Source organism: Aspergillus fijiensis, assembly GCF_003184825.1.
Source record: "Aspergillus fijiensis CBS 313.89 unplaced genomic scaffold BO72scaffold_10, whole genome shotgun sequence".
In the NCBI taxonomy this organism is placed as follows: Eukaryota; Fungi; Ascomycota; class Eurotiomycetes; order Eurotiales; family Aspergillaceae; genus Aspergillus; species Aspergillus fijiensis.
The window spans coordinates 301,940-318,621 of NW_024468986.1; the positions used below are offsets into that span (position 1 = coordinate 301,940).

General features: G+C 38.7%; 5 protein-coding genes across 5 annotated transcripts; 4 read left to right on the forward strand and 1 right to left on the reverse strand.

Annotated features, from left to right (window-relative positions):
• The first annotated feature begins 29 nt into the window (after positions 1-29).
• BO72DRAFT_445539 (Pfs, NB-ARC and TPR domain protein) lies at positions 30-2,883 on the forward strand. Its single transcript, XM_040944073.1, has 2 exons — positions 30-1,118; positions 1,175-2,883. The coding sequence occupies exons 1-2, from the start codon at positions 101-103 to the stop codon at positions 2,695-2,697; spliced, it is 2,541 nt and encodes an 846-aa protein (XP_040804134.1). The 5' UTR covers positions 30-100; the 3' UTR covers positions 2,698-2,883.
• Positions 2,884-3,818: 935 nt separating this feature from the next.
• Positions 3,819-4,515, forward strand: BO72DRAFT_493470 (uncharacterized protein; the record flags this gene model as incomplete). The annotated part of the gene is made up of 3 exons (XM_040948375.1): positions 3,819-4,101; positions 4,171-4,254; positions 4,331-4,515. The coding sequence occupies 3 exons, from the start codon at positions 3,819-3,821 to the stop codon at positions 4,513-4,515; spliced, it is 552 nt and encodes a 183-aa protein (XP_040804135.1).
• A 1,132-nt stretch (positions 4,516-5,647) lies between these two features.
• On the forward strand, positions 5,648-6,809 carry fleA (fucose-specific lectin FleA; the record flags this gene model as incomplete). The annotated part of the gene is made up of 5 exons (XM_040949948.1): positions 5,648-5,681; positions 5,753-5,934; positions 5,989-6,193; positions 6,262-6,376; positions 6,428-6,809. The coding sequence occupies 5 exons, from the start codon at positions 5,648-5,650 to the stop codon at positions 6,807-6,809; spliced, it is 918 nt and encodes a 305-aa protein (XP_040804136.1).
• Positions 6,810-7,229: 420 nt separating this feature from the next.
• BO72DRAFT_456395 (uncharacterized protein) lies at positions 7,230-8,444 on the reverse strand (the record flags this gene model as incomplete). Its single annotated transcript, XM_040946272.1, has 3 exons — positions 7,230-7,654; positions 7,849-8,177; positions 8,413-8,444. 3 exons carry the CDS (start codon positions 8,442-8,444, stop codon positions 7,230-7,232), a joined length of 786 nt encoding a protein of 261 aa, XP_040804137.1.
• A 312-nt stretch (positions 8,445-8,756) lies between these two features.
• On the forward strand, positions 8,757-9,527 carry BO72DRAFT_445542 (uncharacterized protein). The gene has a single exon (XM_040944074.1). The coding sequence runs from the start codon at positions 8,779-8,781 to the stop codon at positions 9,103-9,105; it is 327 nt and encodes a 108-aa protein (XP_040804138.1). The 5' UTR covers positions 8,757-8,778; the 3' UTR covers positions 9,106-9,527.
• The last annotated feature ends 7,155 nt before the right edge of the window (positions 9,528-16,682 follow it).

Genomic DNA, 16,682 nt, shown 5'->3' on the forward strand with positions numbered 1-16,682 from the left:
CTTTTCTAACCCTCCATTTCTAGGCCTTTTGTCAAATAACCCGACCTGGCAAAACCTGCTTCAATCTCTACTTGAAACCCTTTATAACCCGTGCTGCAAAATGCGACCGAGAAGCCGCGACGATTTTGCGATCGCGATTATCTGCGCCCTCCCTCTCGAGGCGGAAGCGGTCGAGGCCCTATTTGATAAAACCTATGATCGGCTTGGAAAACACTACGGCAAACAACGAGGTGACGCGAACGCATACTTAAATGGACGAATTGGCAAGCACGACGTGGTCCTGTGCTATATGCCTGGAGTGGGCAAGGGCAGTGCAGCTGCTGTTGCCTCTAGCTTGCTAGTCAGCTACACAGGCATTGAGCTAGCTTTGGTAGTTGGTACCTGCGGAGGCGCCCCCTCGCCCCCCAAGTACCAAGAGATATTCCTTGGCGATGTGATTATCAGTGACTCGGTGATCGAATATGACTTTGGCAGACAGTATCCGGGAGGGTTTCAACGGAAGAGTGACGTTAAGGAAACGCTAGGCAGGCCAGGTCGAGAGATTCGGGCTCTTCTAAATGGCCTTCGCACGGAAAATGCACTCAGTGAGATGCAGGACCAGACACAGCAATACCTTCACTCCCTCCAACAGACAGGGACTAGGTGGTGTCATCCCGGGGTCCGCGATATCCTTTTCAATGCCTCTTATCTGCACAAGCATTCCAAGCCTGCTTCTTTTGCTAGGTGCTCTTGTTCTACGACTGATGCAGCTGACCAAATTTGCGAAGAGGCTTTACGGAAGGAGTGCGACGAGTTGAACTGCGATCCAAGTCAACAAGTCCGATGTCGAGAGATCTCGGATGCTATCCGGACTTCCATATACATTGGGCCCGTTGCCTCTGCCGATACGGTCATAAAGTCAGGACAGTATCGTGATCAGATTGTCAATAGAGAGAAGGTCATTGCGTTCGAGATGGAGGGGGCAGGAATATGGGATAATGTTCCATGTGTCATTATTAAAGGCGTTGATAACTATGCCGACAGCCACAAGGGCAAGGTGTGGCAGGCATATGCAGCAGCGACCGGAGCGTCAGTGGCGAAGGCTTTTTTGGAGTATTGGATGCCGGTAAACTACAAAGGTCAGTAAATCATCAGATAAAAGTGCAATACTGTCAATATCTTATAGATTTAATAGGTACGAGCAATTCTCGCCACCTAATGATTCCCTTTGCAAGAAATCCGCATTTCGTGGGCCGCCGGAAAGAGATACAGGAATTAGAGGACTGGATCTCTGCGCCAGACAGACCGAGAAAGCTTGCCATTACTGGATTGGGCGGGGTAGGAAAAACCCAGATTGCGCTGCAGTTCGCCTACCGCATGCGCGACAGAGAGCCTGAATGTTCGGTCTTCTGGATCCCATGTACCAGCTATAAGGCTGTTGAACAGGCTTTCATGAGCATTGCAAGTCTGGTGGGGCTCCAGGATGTGGAGCCAGCCGGGGTAAAACAGCGGCTCCAGGCTTACTTCATCCAGACCGACAAGAAGTGGATCCTGATTTTCGACAACGCAGATGAGATGAATATGTGGATCAAGAACAGCCCCTCAGCACCACCACTCAAGGATATTATTCCTCAGAGTGAGAATGGCCATGTGCTCTTCACGTCACGCAATCGTCAGCTCGCGTTAAAGCTGGCAGCAGCAAACATAGTCTCTATTCCTGATGTGGATCAGAAGACTGGGAAGAAGATCTTCAAAGAATTACTAGTCCAGAAAGATCTGCTTCAAAATGACCTCATGGCAAATATACTCCTTGAGCAGCTTGCCTTTCTCCCTCTGGCAATCAGTCAAGCCGCAGCTTACATGAATCAGCACGGTATCTCCTTTGAGAAATACATGTTGTTGCTGGGTGAACAGGAGGCAAGCACAATGGAAATGCTCAACGAGGAGTTTGATGATGATGGACGCTATGCAGAAATTCAGAACCCAGTGGCCACAACCTGGCTGGTGTCATTCTCACAAATTCAACAACTGGATGAAACAGCGAGCGACTATCTGTCGTTCATGGCTTGTATCAATCCACGGAATATACCGGAGTCCATTTTGCCGGCCGCAGCTTCAGCAAAACGGAAAGTAGAAGCAGTAGGTCTTCTCAAAGCATATTCTTTTGTCAGCATACAGGGTGAAGACAGCACTTTCAGTGTTCATCGACTTGTACATCTCGCCACTCGAAACTGGCTTCGCAGAAGGAAGAGCCTGAACAGTTGGGTAGAAAGGGCAGGCAACCGGTTAGCCCAGGTGTTTCCGAACAGCAACCATGACAATCGACGTAAGTGGAGGGACTACCTACCTCATGCATTGTATCTGGTAAACAGCGCAGAATTCCAGGCACACCAGGACAAGTACCATCACTTTCTGGCAAGAATCGGAGGCTGCCTGCAGAGTGATGAAAGATATAGCGAGGCCGAGATTGTATTTCGAAACGTGCTAGAAATACGAGAAAAAGGTTGCGGACTAGAGGATCCTGATACTCTGTCCAGTGTCAGCCAGCTTGGCTCAGTACTCGCACGACAGGGCAAGTATACAGAGGCAGAGGCCATGCATCAACGAGCACTTCAGGGTCGTGAGAAGGCTCTTGGTCCCGAGCATCCTGATACTTTGACCAGCATGCAAAAACTTGCATCTACTCTAAAACAGCTAGGAAGGCCCCTGATGCCTTAAACCTTCTTAGAAAATGTGCCGACTTTCGCACCAACATAATAGGCTCGCATCATCCACACGCTATATCCTCATCAAACACCTTTCGTGACTGGGAAATAGCAGCAGTCCAGCCTTCAAAATGTCAGCAAACACATGTTACATTACTTAGTCTGCCACATTCGTTTGAATACCATGCATGCTACTGTCAACAACCCTCGGCTTTCCAAGCCGCTGGACGCAAATGGCGATTCTTTATGATTTTATTCTTTCGACGATAAAGTGCAGGTTTGATCATATATTGCGTCGTAACCATGAATGGATGGTCCAGCACCTGGCTTCTGCTGTCGTAGCTAATACTATAACCTATTTTGTTCTTCTCCTACACTTAAACAGCCTGAATTCTTTCTTTTGGTTCCAAAATCCCTACTCAAAAACACAACGTATATTTAACACACTTCGCGAGATTCACCGCCAAGTAGGAGGCTTAGAAGATAGATGCAGAACAATATAATAAAAAATATATATGTAGAGATAAGACTTCATACTCTTGAAGTATATATCTCATGTTTTCTACACTGGATAAGGTCCGTTTACTAAAACATACGCAATATTAAATCACGCCGAAACTGTAACCTAATTGTACACCAAGCTATAGCTTGCCAAGAGCTTTGGCTCCGATACTGACCCTATGAGGACTGCTACTGGGGTTTGAGGGTCTGGGAAACAAAATCGAAGTGTTCCAGGTAGGCAGACTGGTGGTGCAAGGCACTGTACCGCGGGTATTCAACAGGGTCGGCTTGTCGGAACAATGGCACGGGGATCAAGACGCCCAGTGAGGCTGAGGCCTACACTAAGCCTCTCCCTTAAACTTGACCCACAGTTCTAGCGTGCTAGCATACCAAGAATGACGTCAATGTAAGACCTTGATTAGATGACAGAGCTATCGTTCGTCCATCGCACTATGCCCGACAAAAGTAGCTTCGGAGCTTTCAGCGCCGCTTGTCAGAGGGCCTCGGCTCCCCCTAGGTATAAGGAGAGGAAACTATCTAACAAACCCCATTTATGATCCCAATCATACCGCTCCTGCCTCACCCTTTCTTGCACCACATGTGTAAAGTGCCTACCGAAAGACCATTTTGACCATGACACCCAAAGCCAGCCTTTCGGACAGCGCGACCGCCGACGAAGTTCGCACCTACATTATCCAAGCCCTCGTCACTAAGCACGATGTAACGGTGGACTCTGCCACAAAACAAGCCGCTAACTGGGACATCGGTTGCGGTTCAGAACTCCGAGCAGCAACCCTCGATCACCTCCAACGTGTGTTTGGTGATAATGTCGGGCTGTGCCTGCATCGCGCGATCAGGGAAGATGAGGTCACCCCGAGCCCCGAGGCACAGACGCCATTGACCCAAATCAGCAAGTGTAAGCTCACTCTCCATGTTCCGAGAGGCTGCAGGACAAGTGTCCAAGAACTAAGCTAGCATGTCTCAGACGCTGCTATCGCTGCATTCATGGGGATAGTCACTATTCTTGCCTGCCTTTTCCATCCCGATCTGGGGCTACAGTCTGCTCGCGGTATGTTGCACAAGAACCGAAGGCGCCGTTCTGCGGGAGTGGTTTGGATAGTGCCGAATGCTGATGATTCGCACAGATCGCATCATCTGGGCCTCGTACTCCGTCCCATGGCTTATCTTCGCGGCGTGTGCGACCAATTATGCGTACCAGCGACCGGTGCAGGACTCCATCGCGACGCTGAGTTGGTATATTGCGGGGGCGATGGGAGTGATGATGGCGATTGAGCTTGTCGCAAAGAATACAATGCAGGGGGCATGGTAAGCTTTGGGTAACGTCTGATGTGCAGAGTCTACGTTTTGATGCGAGAGCGGGTGGCGAGGACTATTGGTGGGCGCCATTGGAGAAGGTAGATGGTGTACCTATACAGCTTTAAACCGATTATTCAACTGCCCAGACATTGGTTTATCGGTAGACCTTGGTACAAGGCCTTCTGACAGCATCATTGTTAGACTCATGGTGATGACCTTTTTGCGTGCTAAAAGCTCAGAGCTTTGCGTGCTCCCCGCCTTGGCTGCACAAAAAATAAAAGCTTGCCAAGCTATTAAATTACACACAATACTCTTCTTGGTCTGTTGCCTCACTGCCACTGTGCAGAATTGCTGAGAGCCCGAAGGAATAAACAGACGCTTCATCTTTGAACGAAACCTGTTATTGTTGTCCATTCGCACTGGAACAAGGCGGGATAGGCGTAAAAGCTTCGATGAAGGTGTGCTAGCCCCGAAACTGTCGCTTCATTGCCCCAAGTCATTGTCTGATCCTAGTGCGCAAGGTAAATTCCTGCCATCTGACAAAGCTGATAATCGCATGCTGCCAAAACTTCATGCTATCCTATCGAGAATAGGCATTATGGCAAGTTCAAGTGGCGCACTGCTAGGCCAAGTATGTAAATGTAAAGGAGGGCAGCTACCGACTCACCCGCTCGCCAATGCTTCAAGAGCACAATGACTCTCAATTGAACACTCGGACACACGAACGATCACTGCTAAGTCAATGTGCAGCAATTATTGGACTCGGTAAAACCATTTGTTGCATCAAAGGAAGTTATGTATGGCGATGAGATGAGGGCTGTGCGATACCATGTCGCAGTTATTGCGCCTTGTGTCCTCCGAAGCGGGCCAAATAGGTGCGACCTGCAACGAAAACGTTGATATTTCCATCCCGGACCTTCCACATCTTTGTCACTGTGGCACAATTACCACGCCATTCATCCCCGTGGGTGAGGGTCAAAGCGTTCACCAGGAAACATCTGTGTAACATGGCCAGATATAAGAGGACTTAGAAGCCCAGACCATTACACTCTCCCAGCACAGAGCATCCAAGCATTCTCTGCTTTGCGCAACTGTCTATTCAAACCAGCAAACCGACCAACAGATCTTTGTCAAGACACCTCGCCATGTCGAACGCCGGTGCCCAGGAGATCCGCTTCCGTGCGTGCCCCCCTACTTCCGAGACCATCACCCTATCATCTACGATGCCCACATACGCTAACATTAACCAGGCTGCGCCATTGCCGCTGTCGGGTCCGAGGATAATTTCCAGGTGTACACCCAGGACACCAACGGCCGTATCCGCGAGACTCGCTTCCACGACGGCCAGTGGTCCGGTGGCTCCCAACACGATGTGGTCGCACAGGCGATCCTGGGGTCCCCCATTGCCGCTATTTGTCGGACCTCCGATACTGTGAGTATCAGGTCCCTTACTAGCAATCCGATTTTCCACTAATCAAAGTACCAGGTGAATCTGTTCTTCATTGGAGAAGACCGCGTGGTCAGGGGGGTCTACCGTGACAACCACGGAAGATGGCACGAGGAATCTCTCAACCGCCATCAGATCAAGGTGGCGCCTTACTCGATGATGGCGGCGTGCTGCCACCGCGGCAAGGACGACACCCACCTCCGCGTCTATGTGCAGATGCCGGATAACACTATCCAGGAGCTGGGTCAGGATGGCGAGTCGGCTCTCTCCGGTCGCGCGCGGGCATTTATCTAACAAGTCAATCCGCAAAAGACGAGAAACAGGGCTGGTCGAAGATGACCAACCTTGGCCGCGCCCTGCCCGGCAGCGGCCTGGCTTGCGTGAGCCCCAAGAGCTCCGACTCGCACGACTCTGCCATGAAGATTCGGTATCCTGCTCCATATTATTACCACCGTGTCAATTGCTAAGTCAATCACAGTGTCTACCACCAGAAAGACGACCTCAGCCTCCGCGAGAAGCTGTACGACGGCCGCCACTGGAAGGACGGAGAGTTCTCCGTCTCCAAGGCCCCGCCTCGCACAGATCTGGCGGCTACCGTCTTCCACAACGACCGTATCCGCGTCTACTGCGTTCACGAGGATAACCAGGTGATGGAGATGGCGTGTGACGATGACAAGTGGCAGCGCGGCGGCTTCCACCAGCAGTGCGTGCCCGGCAGTCAGGTCGCGGCCCTCGCCTTTAGCCGCAGGGAGGTCCAGCTTCGTGTCTTCTTCCAGAGTGGAAAGCATGTTACTGGTGTGATTGAGTGGAAGTACGAGCGCGAGTGGAAACAGGGCAAGGAGGCGCTTCCTCCTGCTTAGGTGAGATATGTGACTGCGAGAGTACTCTTCTTGCTGAGGGCTCTTAGAGTTATTCTTCGAGGGGCCCTAGGATCTCGTTACGCACCTCAAAGCCTTAAGAGCTGTCTATGAGTAGCCTTCGAAGGATTTTCACATTCCGCGCGTTGGCCTACGCACTGTGCTTTCTTTACTTGTGCATATAGTGGCTTTGGTAGTCCCACTGCATGTTCTTGGCAATCAGGGAAAGTTGAGATTTGATTTCAGTATTGGATGTTTTCCGGGACGTAGTGATATGGTTACGAAGGCCTTTCGATGCCAATTGTAGCTGCGTGACGATATTAGGTGGCGTCTAAGTAAAGACTATTCCTCTGCTCCATTATATCGCTCGGCCAATACGGATCACACAATTATACCAGGGCAAACATCATCGAAAAATCGCTATCAAAAGAATACCGCCGTTCCCCGGACCAAAAGACCACAGTACAATTCTCGCCCCAGCAACGCGTCATGCATGAGGTCGATCGCGAAGCAATAGTACCTGACTAAGGTACAGACTGAGCCCACTGGTAAGCCGAGATACATCAAAGCGTTTTCAAACTCGTCGGTCCACCGGGCAACAGCATCTCCCCAGCTCGCGTCGTGCCCAGCCGCCGTTCCGATATACGCGTTGACAATCAGCCAATCATACTTTCTGCCCGCTTCATGATCCATATTTCCGACAAGGCTGAGGCACAGAGAGGGAACGGATATTACCGCCATCATGGTTGCCTTGAAGCGCTTTTTCACGGGGCGGCTGAGACTTCCTTCGCCGCCACCCTGTTCAGGGTCACGCCGGCGAGAAGTCCCACGCCACTCAGACCCCAGCCCTAGAGAGTAAAAGGAGCAGTGTCTTTCAGGTTGTACAAAAATAGGGTGGTTGGGATGGCCACCAGCATATCCGGCCACCCTGGTTTTTCGCCAGCAATGGGATCAAAAAAGCCATCTGACAGCGATGTTATGGTTGTGGTGTAGCATTACATGGTGTCGATGAAGGTATTGTACCGCAGACGTAGGTGCTCACCTGTTTGCAAGTTCTGTAAGTCTTTGAAGTTCTTCGTTGCTTCAATGACTGTTCCGGGGTCTCCATGGGGTGAGGCGTATTGTTTGCTTGTCAAGGCCGTGATGACTGCACCTCCGGTCAGGACCACTGTCTTGGCGTGCAGGGGTCCAAGTACGACGCGAGACATGTTGTATCTGTAGCAAAGCGTTAGCACCAGTGATGCCAGTGAGTTTGGTACTGAGACAGCCATCCCGTTCCCGGTGTTACTGTCGCCATCGCCATCAAGCACTTCAAAAACCAAGTATATCTTGTCCGCATCGAAGGATTGATAAAGCACCATGGCCCTGCCTCTAAGAGAAATAAAAACTCAATATTATTTACTACATCCTCATGAAAGGGCTCATCGTAACCAATGATAAAGCGATTTCAAGGCATGATACCATGCCATAATACAATGCACATGACCATATTGCATATTGAACACTGATCGGCTCGATGGCCGCTTTCCAATTTATGCAGACCGATAATATTCCCAAGGTGCACGCGGAAATAGCATTTTGCACATACACATACCTCATAACTTACTCTCCCTGTGGAACCGAGTAGGTAAATGTCATCGTAGATCTCGAACTAGCATCGACAACCTTATTGGAACAGCCGAGTCAGTCATCCTAAACCGGGAGGCTCGACCTATTTTTAGGGTCATTGCGGGCTAGTCCGCTTGGACCCGACCGCCGCTATTCCCGTTCAGTCTCAGAGCGAAATGTTTCTCGGCCGCCCAGTCAGACTCACCAATATATAAATACTACGAGCCGCACCGTCTATCTGCGCTGTTCACATTGATCGCATATTGCCAGATTGACAAAGTTAGCAACCGATTTCAGTTCATCTCCTCATACCCTCTTTACAACACTAACTAACCTTAGCAGCATAGACCGCGTACTAACCGTCATGGCTACAATACTGCGCCGCCTGCCAATACGCGCCCCTCTTCACAACAATGGCTACCTTTGCAGCGCAAATGCTACGATGACTTCTCGCGCGTTAGCAGCATTTTCGACCCATTCGGCTCGTTGCGACAAGGAGGCGGCTTCTCAAGACACCCAGAGTAAGGAAGAAGAACCAAAGCACTGGAAGTACGATTTCAGCTTCAAGACGCAGATGAGCAAGACGGCGTTCATCGCTGGCCTGGCCCTGGGGGGGTCGCTGGGAGGCTGGTCTTGGTATCGGGATCTTCGGGGTTGGTGGACAGGTATTCCTAATGAAGGAGAGGTTTAGGCATCCGGGGTTGGTCGTCTCCTTTTACTTTATCGCGTGAACGGGAGACTACGGCGGAAACTAGATTCCATTGACTCATTTTATGCTAGAACGAAATCCAGGAAATTGAGTCGTCAGTCAGGCCACTGTCAACATTCAATTCCCCTGCCTTGAGCTACAGTACGGTAAAACAAAATTGGTCTACACTGCATGTCGTGTCGTCCCGTGATACCCCGAGACAGGTATGGTGACTGATGCCCTACAAGAAGAACAGAGCAATGCTTGCTTCTTCAGATGCAAGTCGGAATGTGTGCACCTCGAACTATGCACTCCGACTCCGTGTGAACACACAATACTACCAAGAATCTGGGCCTCGGGCTGTATTCTTCCTCCTCTGGGTTCGTTTCCGCCACTCCTCGACAACAGCATGGTCAGCAGGCAAGTTTTCTATAAGTTCGTAGGAATGCAGCCCTGGATGTCGTCGGGGATATCTTGGACCCAGGCGGGCGTCTCAGGCTGGGGAACTCCATTCGTTTCAATCTCGGCCGTGATGGCACGGTCTTTCTCAATGACGTCCATCCTAGTGTCGTTGGTTTCGAGCGTGAAGGCGACTTTGTTACTGTACTTATCCCACACTTCTAGCCAGCGGTCGTTGTCTTCCCAACCTGGGATCTTACTCAGTATAGAATGAGCGTACGTCTCGAACAGGGTTTAACACGCGGCATGGGTCGCTGGTTGACTCGGATGTCTTTGACGAAGGGGCCGAAGTCGCTAACGACCGACCCGAGGGTGCGCTTGGTCTCGCCTGTCGGCCACGTATATCAATGGCGAGTGGGGATGCTGTACTTGTGGCCATCCTTGACCATTGAGCAGTAGCCCCAGCCGGGCTGGCTGTCGCTCGCGGCGTGATAGTGTAAGGCCGCACTTTGACGAAGGGAAACTCGGCGGCTGTTGGCCGCAATTGAAAATACGAGGGGGAATCTCGTAGTTATAAGTTAACATTACAAGTAATCAAGTAATAAGATGAGTTCATGCGCTAGCTATAGCACGGCTATCTATGGAAACAAGCACATACGACCACAGGGTGTGGAAAACAGGGCTTCCCGTCCGCTCAGCCGTACTTAAGCCACACGTTGAACGCGGCCGAGTGGGATATGAGCCCTTTCTCAGTCGCTGCTTTATGGATGAGCTACGCTAAGACAACGAGTGAGTACGGGTGATTTGGGTAATACTATCCAGAGCGTGGGTAAGCGGGGTGAGTAGAGTAAGTAAATAGATAAGCAATTGAATAACTAAGTATATCAGCCAGACAACCAAGTAAGAAAGTTTTTGAAATTAAATAGGGCGTATAATCTGGTTGTCTATCTCTTTTTTTCTCCGTTCGATATACTCATACTCAGTGAACAACTTGAAAAGTAATACCATATTAAAAATTAATATATTATATAACAATAAATCAGGCCTCTCCGAGGAGAAGCAGAGGCGGAGAAACATTAAGAAACTCCGAAAAATCGGTAAATTACATGGTTTTATTACAGAGTACTAATAAATTACAAAACAGAAAGAGAATAAGATATATTATAAGAAAAGAGCTTTAGCTATTAATAAAAAATACAACAAAGCTACTGAAAATTAGAAAATATAAGTAATAGAAATATTCTTCTTCTATATATACAAACATCACTAACTTCAGACTAGGTGGATAATAACTTAAGGTAAACCTGAAGACAAATATTTTTCTAAAATAAAGCCAGATCCTCCCAGCCAGATCTTAAAGTTCTTTTCTAAAAATTTTATCTGTCTATACAAAGAAGACCTGCCCTCCTAATATAGTATAAATTATAACTTATTCTGTTTTATCACCGAATTAAAGAGAAAAATCTTAAAAATTATTCCGAAGAATATTAAAAGTAATATCTATAATATATATTCTGGGTATCTATCTTTTTTCTAAATTACAATACTTACTAACCATATTTAAAGTATATTTATAACAAATTAATACTAAAATATAGACTTAAAATAAAACATCGGAAGAAGTTTTATATTATAATAACAGATCTTAATCTTCTTCTTAAACAGTTATTTTAAGATAATAATTATAACTACATTAATAAAAGAACTCGATTTTAAGATATTCTTATCTTATTACTCTTTTCGGGCTCCGGAGCTAGAGCCGGGATTATTATCGAGTCAAGTTTATATAGAAATACTAATAAGTATTTTTACTATAAGATATATCGGATTTTTATATACAAAAACCCTGTTAGAGAACCTGACTCTTAATAAAAACATCTTATCTTTAACATCTAATATAAAAACAATAAAATCAAAAGATAAGTTATTATAGATCTAGAATTTATAAAAGGCCACCGGTATAGTAATAAGACAGTTATATAAGTTTTTACTTTAGGCATTACTATTATTTAGACTAATAATTCTAGCCCGAAGAATAGAATTATAAAGTAAAAAATACTTGGCAGGAACTTTATATTCTATATTATAATTACAGGTATAGCCGATTAAGCTTTTAAAAATATATATAGTATTAATAAATTATTATTAAAAGTTCTATCTAAAAGCAGAAAATCTTAGATACTTAAATAAAAGAATTATATATAATTAATACCCGTTCTTTATATAGTTACTCTAAATAGGCTGTATTCTAGTTATACTTTAATATTTTTTTTAATTTAAAATAATCTGAGCTCTTTTACCCAATAAGAATATTTCTAAGACCTGCTAAGAATATATAGAATTAGAGGCCGAGTAGCAACTATTATTAACTGTATATAATATTCTTACATACTATAGTATAAATTACTAATTATATTATTATAATAAAAGCATCTTAAGCTATATACAGTTAAGTATTAGATTATATAAATCCGGATACTTATCTTAAGTATCAATTAAGATTTAAATATACCGATATTCAAGCATATTTTTAGAATCTAGAGCCTGACTATAAATATCTTAATATAAAAAAAAGCATAATATATTACTATAATCTAAATATTTTCTAAAAATTTAATACCGCTGCTGTTGCTGAGTTTAAAAATAATAAAAAGATAATAGATTTCTATATAAAGATTAAGATTCTAATAAAAAAAATTAATAACAAGCTAGATAAGCAGCAGGAGCTTATAAGCAAATAAAAAAAGTTATATAATAAAATAGTAAAAAAATAATACAGTAAGACCAGAGATTTTATTTAAAACTAGTAAAAGTTCTTCTATAATAAATATATTACAGAAAAAGATTTTACTAAATATAATTTAATATATTTATTTTTAATTTATCAAAAATACATACCAGAGAGAGATAAACTAAGAGATAACTTATTTAGTAAAATAATAATTAACAGTAAGACTAGAAGATAGTATATACTAAATATAATAGCTATTTGTATATCTAAAAAAAAAATAGTATACTATTCCGATAAATTACTAATTAATAGAAGATATCCGGCTTATTTTAAAAATATATTAAAATCTATTTTAGATTTTTTATACTTGGATTTTAAATACTGATTCCTGCAGTTTTAAGATCTAAACTTATTTTAAATATATAATTTAATACAAAAGAAGATTACTGAATATAATATTATATTAACAATTATATAAAAATAGAAAGAGAGCTTATTATTATACTGACCGAATATTTTAAAAATAGTATTTTCTATATATTAAGTAGTTTTATATTAAGTCTAACTAGCAGGATTATTATTATTTTTATTTAAAAAATCTATATCTGTATTATAGTTTATTATAATTTTATTATTTATTAGTTTTATTAGAACTTTATTCTTTCTGCTTGAATAATTAGAGCATATAGTCTAAATACAGATTTAAGTAATAGTACAAAAAGACTATTCTAATTAATAATATTAATAATAAATATTTATTAAAAATAAACAAGAAAAAGTCTATTATATACTTTTATTTATTTTATAAAAATAAAATATATTCTTCTGCTTTAGAGCTTTAATATTATTTTTATAATATTTACTTAATTAAAAAGCCTCCCGCAACTATATTAACAGAAAATAAAAATAAATACTTTAAAATAATATAAAAAAAAATCCTATTATTAAAAAATAATCGCCCAGTCGTGCTACTCGTGATAATTAAATTAGAATAATATATTAAGTTGGTTTTTAATTAAGATAGAGTATTCTAAGATTATAGAAAAATAGTCTAAAAAATATTTATTTATAGTTTAATCTTAATTTTATATTTAGTAAGACTATTTATTAGTAAAAAGATATAATATTTATAATACTCTAAATTATTTATAAAAATTATACTATAGAGAGTCTTAAAATTAGTTTAAATAATAAATAAATTAAAATTTAAAAATAATTTTTAACTAATAATCGCCCAAGTCTTAACAGATACAACCGGATAATTCTTACTGTTTTTTATTTTTTATATATACCGGAAGTATTCTAATAATATATAAATATTTCTATAATCTATATAATAAAATAATATATTATATCTGTAATCTAACTAGAAAGAAGCGAACAGACAGACCTATATTTATAATAATTAGATTATATTTTATTATTTTTTAAATAGTAAGATATATAAAAAGCTCTTTCTATTTTCTGATAGACTACTAAATCTTTATATTATGTTTAAATATTTAAAAGTTAAATTAATCAGACTAAAGATCCTACCTGTCTGGCCAGCCAGTATTTCTAGTATACTTAGATAAATAAAAACTATTATTATTATTAATATTATATTTAAAGTTATTCTTTCATATCCAAATTATATACTAGATTTTTTAAGTAGATAAGATAGTCTAATCTTATTTAGTCTTATTTTTACACCGGCTTTTTTTATTTTTTTACTTCTCTTTTTTCTATTAAAACTCTGTCTATAACTTCAACTGTTCTGGGTTTTTAATATAAAATATAATTATATTATATATAGTATATACATTTTTTAAAATACTGTATACATAATTTTTACTCTAAATTTCTAAATTTAAAAGAGTTTTGGCTACAGTCTTTAAGCTTTATATATAATATAAACTTTCTGTAAAACTAATAGCTGGAAATACAGCCTCTACAGTTAAAATAACAGAATTAATAACTTTATTATAATAGATTTTCAGAATCTTAAGATTATAATTAAAAAGTTAGCCGACAAAAATAGTAGATTTATTAGTAAATTATTATAAATTTTTATATACTTTTTACTAATCTTTAAATATAGTACTAGATATTATAGTACTTGTTATTATATTTTGGATTATTTCAGTAATTTTTAATCACCAGTTAATAATCTTCTTAAATAATACTATATAGTAGTTAATAAAAATATTACCAGTCAAAAAATTAATAATATTTATAAAAGTAAGAGTTTACCAATTATTTTTAATATCGATTATTTTATAATCAAATATAATAATATATTTCTTAAGTTTAGACTATTCCGCAGATAGTATTTTATAAAATTAATAAATAGAAATAGACTTCTTTTATAAAAAGATTTTATTTTTTACTATAACTAGCTTTAATATATATTCTTTTCTCCGAAGGCAGCTCTAAGAATAGTACTTAAAATATAAATATTTTAGAATTAAATTCTATTTAAAAAAATATAAAATAATGTTATAAATATTTGTATTAAAATTAATTTCTAGCCAAAAGTTCTCGGTTATCTAATAAGTTTTTATATAAATTACTTAGTTATATAGAAGACTATAAAAAAAATAAAAATTAAAAAAATTATTATTATTATTATTAGTTCCACCCGATATAATTAAAAATAATTAAAAGAATAAGTTAATTAGATTATATTTTTTTTAAAATATATTATATCTTCGACAGTTATTAATAGAGTTTCTTAAAAATATATTTAGCTATTTTTAAAAGATAATAATAATATTATTATTAAATTTATTAAATACTAGTTAAAAGTTTTTTTCTTCTAAATAGACTTTTTTATATTAATTAAAGCTTTTCGAGCTTTAATATACTTTTAATAATATTATATAACTATTATACTGCTGCTGAATATCTTTTAGTAGACAGTATACTGTATAAAATATAATTATTTTTTAAAATATTTTTAAATTTTTATTAAGCTGCGGAAGCCTTTTCTTTTATATTCTAAATAAAAAAAAGATATTAATTTCTATATTTTAAATATTAATATTATAGTCAGCGCGTATACTTAACTTACTATTTTTTAAAAAATTATTCCAAAAATTAGTAAAAAATCTCGTGCTTTTTAAGTTTCTATCTAATTTATTACCTAATTCTTACAGCATCTATATATATTATTAACAAAAGCTATTAGTAGCTGCAAACAGAAATCTATAATCTAACAGTATACAGTATATATAATAATAACAGTAAAAAACTAGTATATAAAAATATAACTTTATATACTATCTAAAAATTAAACTAGTTTTTCTAGTATTTACTCAGCTCGAACTTAATATAAAGTATTAATTATTAAGATATTCCTGTAATTTTAAGCCATATACTATACAGGCAGCTAATTAATATTAATAATATAAAAATTATAATAGGCTTTAATAAAACTCTAAGTATATTTTAAAAATAGTATTAAATAAATATTTATTAAAAAAGTATAAATAGTAATAATAGCCTGTATATTATTTTAGTAAAAAGTTAGAATAAATAAAACCATCTATCTATTTATTCTCTGTATAAATTAGATTATTTAAAAAAAGAATAATTATATACTAGTTTATAACTTTTATAATCTAACAGCTTATTATTAAGATATTATTTAATAATTATATTTTATTTACTAGTAGTACAGATCTTATTATTAAAAATTTATACTAATAATATTAGTTAAGACCTAAATATATAAATATATCTAGTTAATATAAAAACCTACTATTATAACTAAATATATAAAATTTAAAAATAATTAACTAGATTATAATATCGCCAAAAATCTTATATTAATTAATATAGTTTCCAAATATTTCTAATTCTTTTAGATTCTATTTTAAATAGCCGGACGTACTAACTAAACAGATTTAGATTAAGCAGATATTATTTAGCTTATTACTAACAGTAGAAAAAGTCAGAACTATTAAGTTAGTTAATACAATTAATATAAAAAATAAAAAAATAAGATTTATAATAATATAATATATATAAAAATAGTTTAAAATAGTTTTAAGAATTATTAATAACTATAATAACAACTACAGCAGAACTTTATAGCTGTATATTAGAATAAAAAAAATAGATAATTAAATACTATATTCTTATTAATATAATAAGTTTAGATAAAGATAATCGGTCTTTTTTTAGATTATAAAATTATCTATACTAAAAGAATAATAGTAAAATAATCTATAGATAAAATAAATAATTTATATTATATAAAAATATTTTTATAAGAAATAAGTATTTTTAGTATAAAATTATTCTAGACTTAATAATAGTATTAGATATTTCGAAGCTGCTTACTATAGTATATAAATTACAGAATACAACTCCAGACAGTAGTTTATATAAGATCTAATAAGATACTAAGTCTAATTAAAAAATAATCATATTACAGAAAAATACTATACTATATATAAAGAATAGA

Coding starts and splice junctions, on each gene's coding strand:
- BO72DRAFT_445542 (XM_040944074.1), top strand. CDS start 8,779: ATGGCTACAATACTGCGCCGCCTGCCAATACGCGCCCCTCTTCACAAC.
- BO72DRAFT_445539 (XM_040944073.1), top strand. CDS start 101: ATGCGACCGAGAAGCCGCGACGATTTTGCGATCGCGATTATCTGCGCC. Junction 1,119..1,174: donor GATGCCGGTAAACTACAAAG/GTCAGTAAATCA, acceptor TAGATTTAATAG/GTACGAGCAATTCTCGCCAC.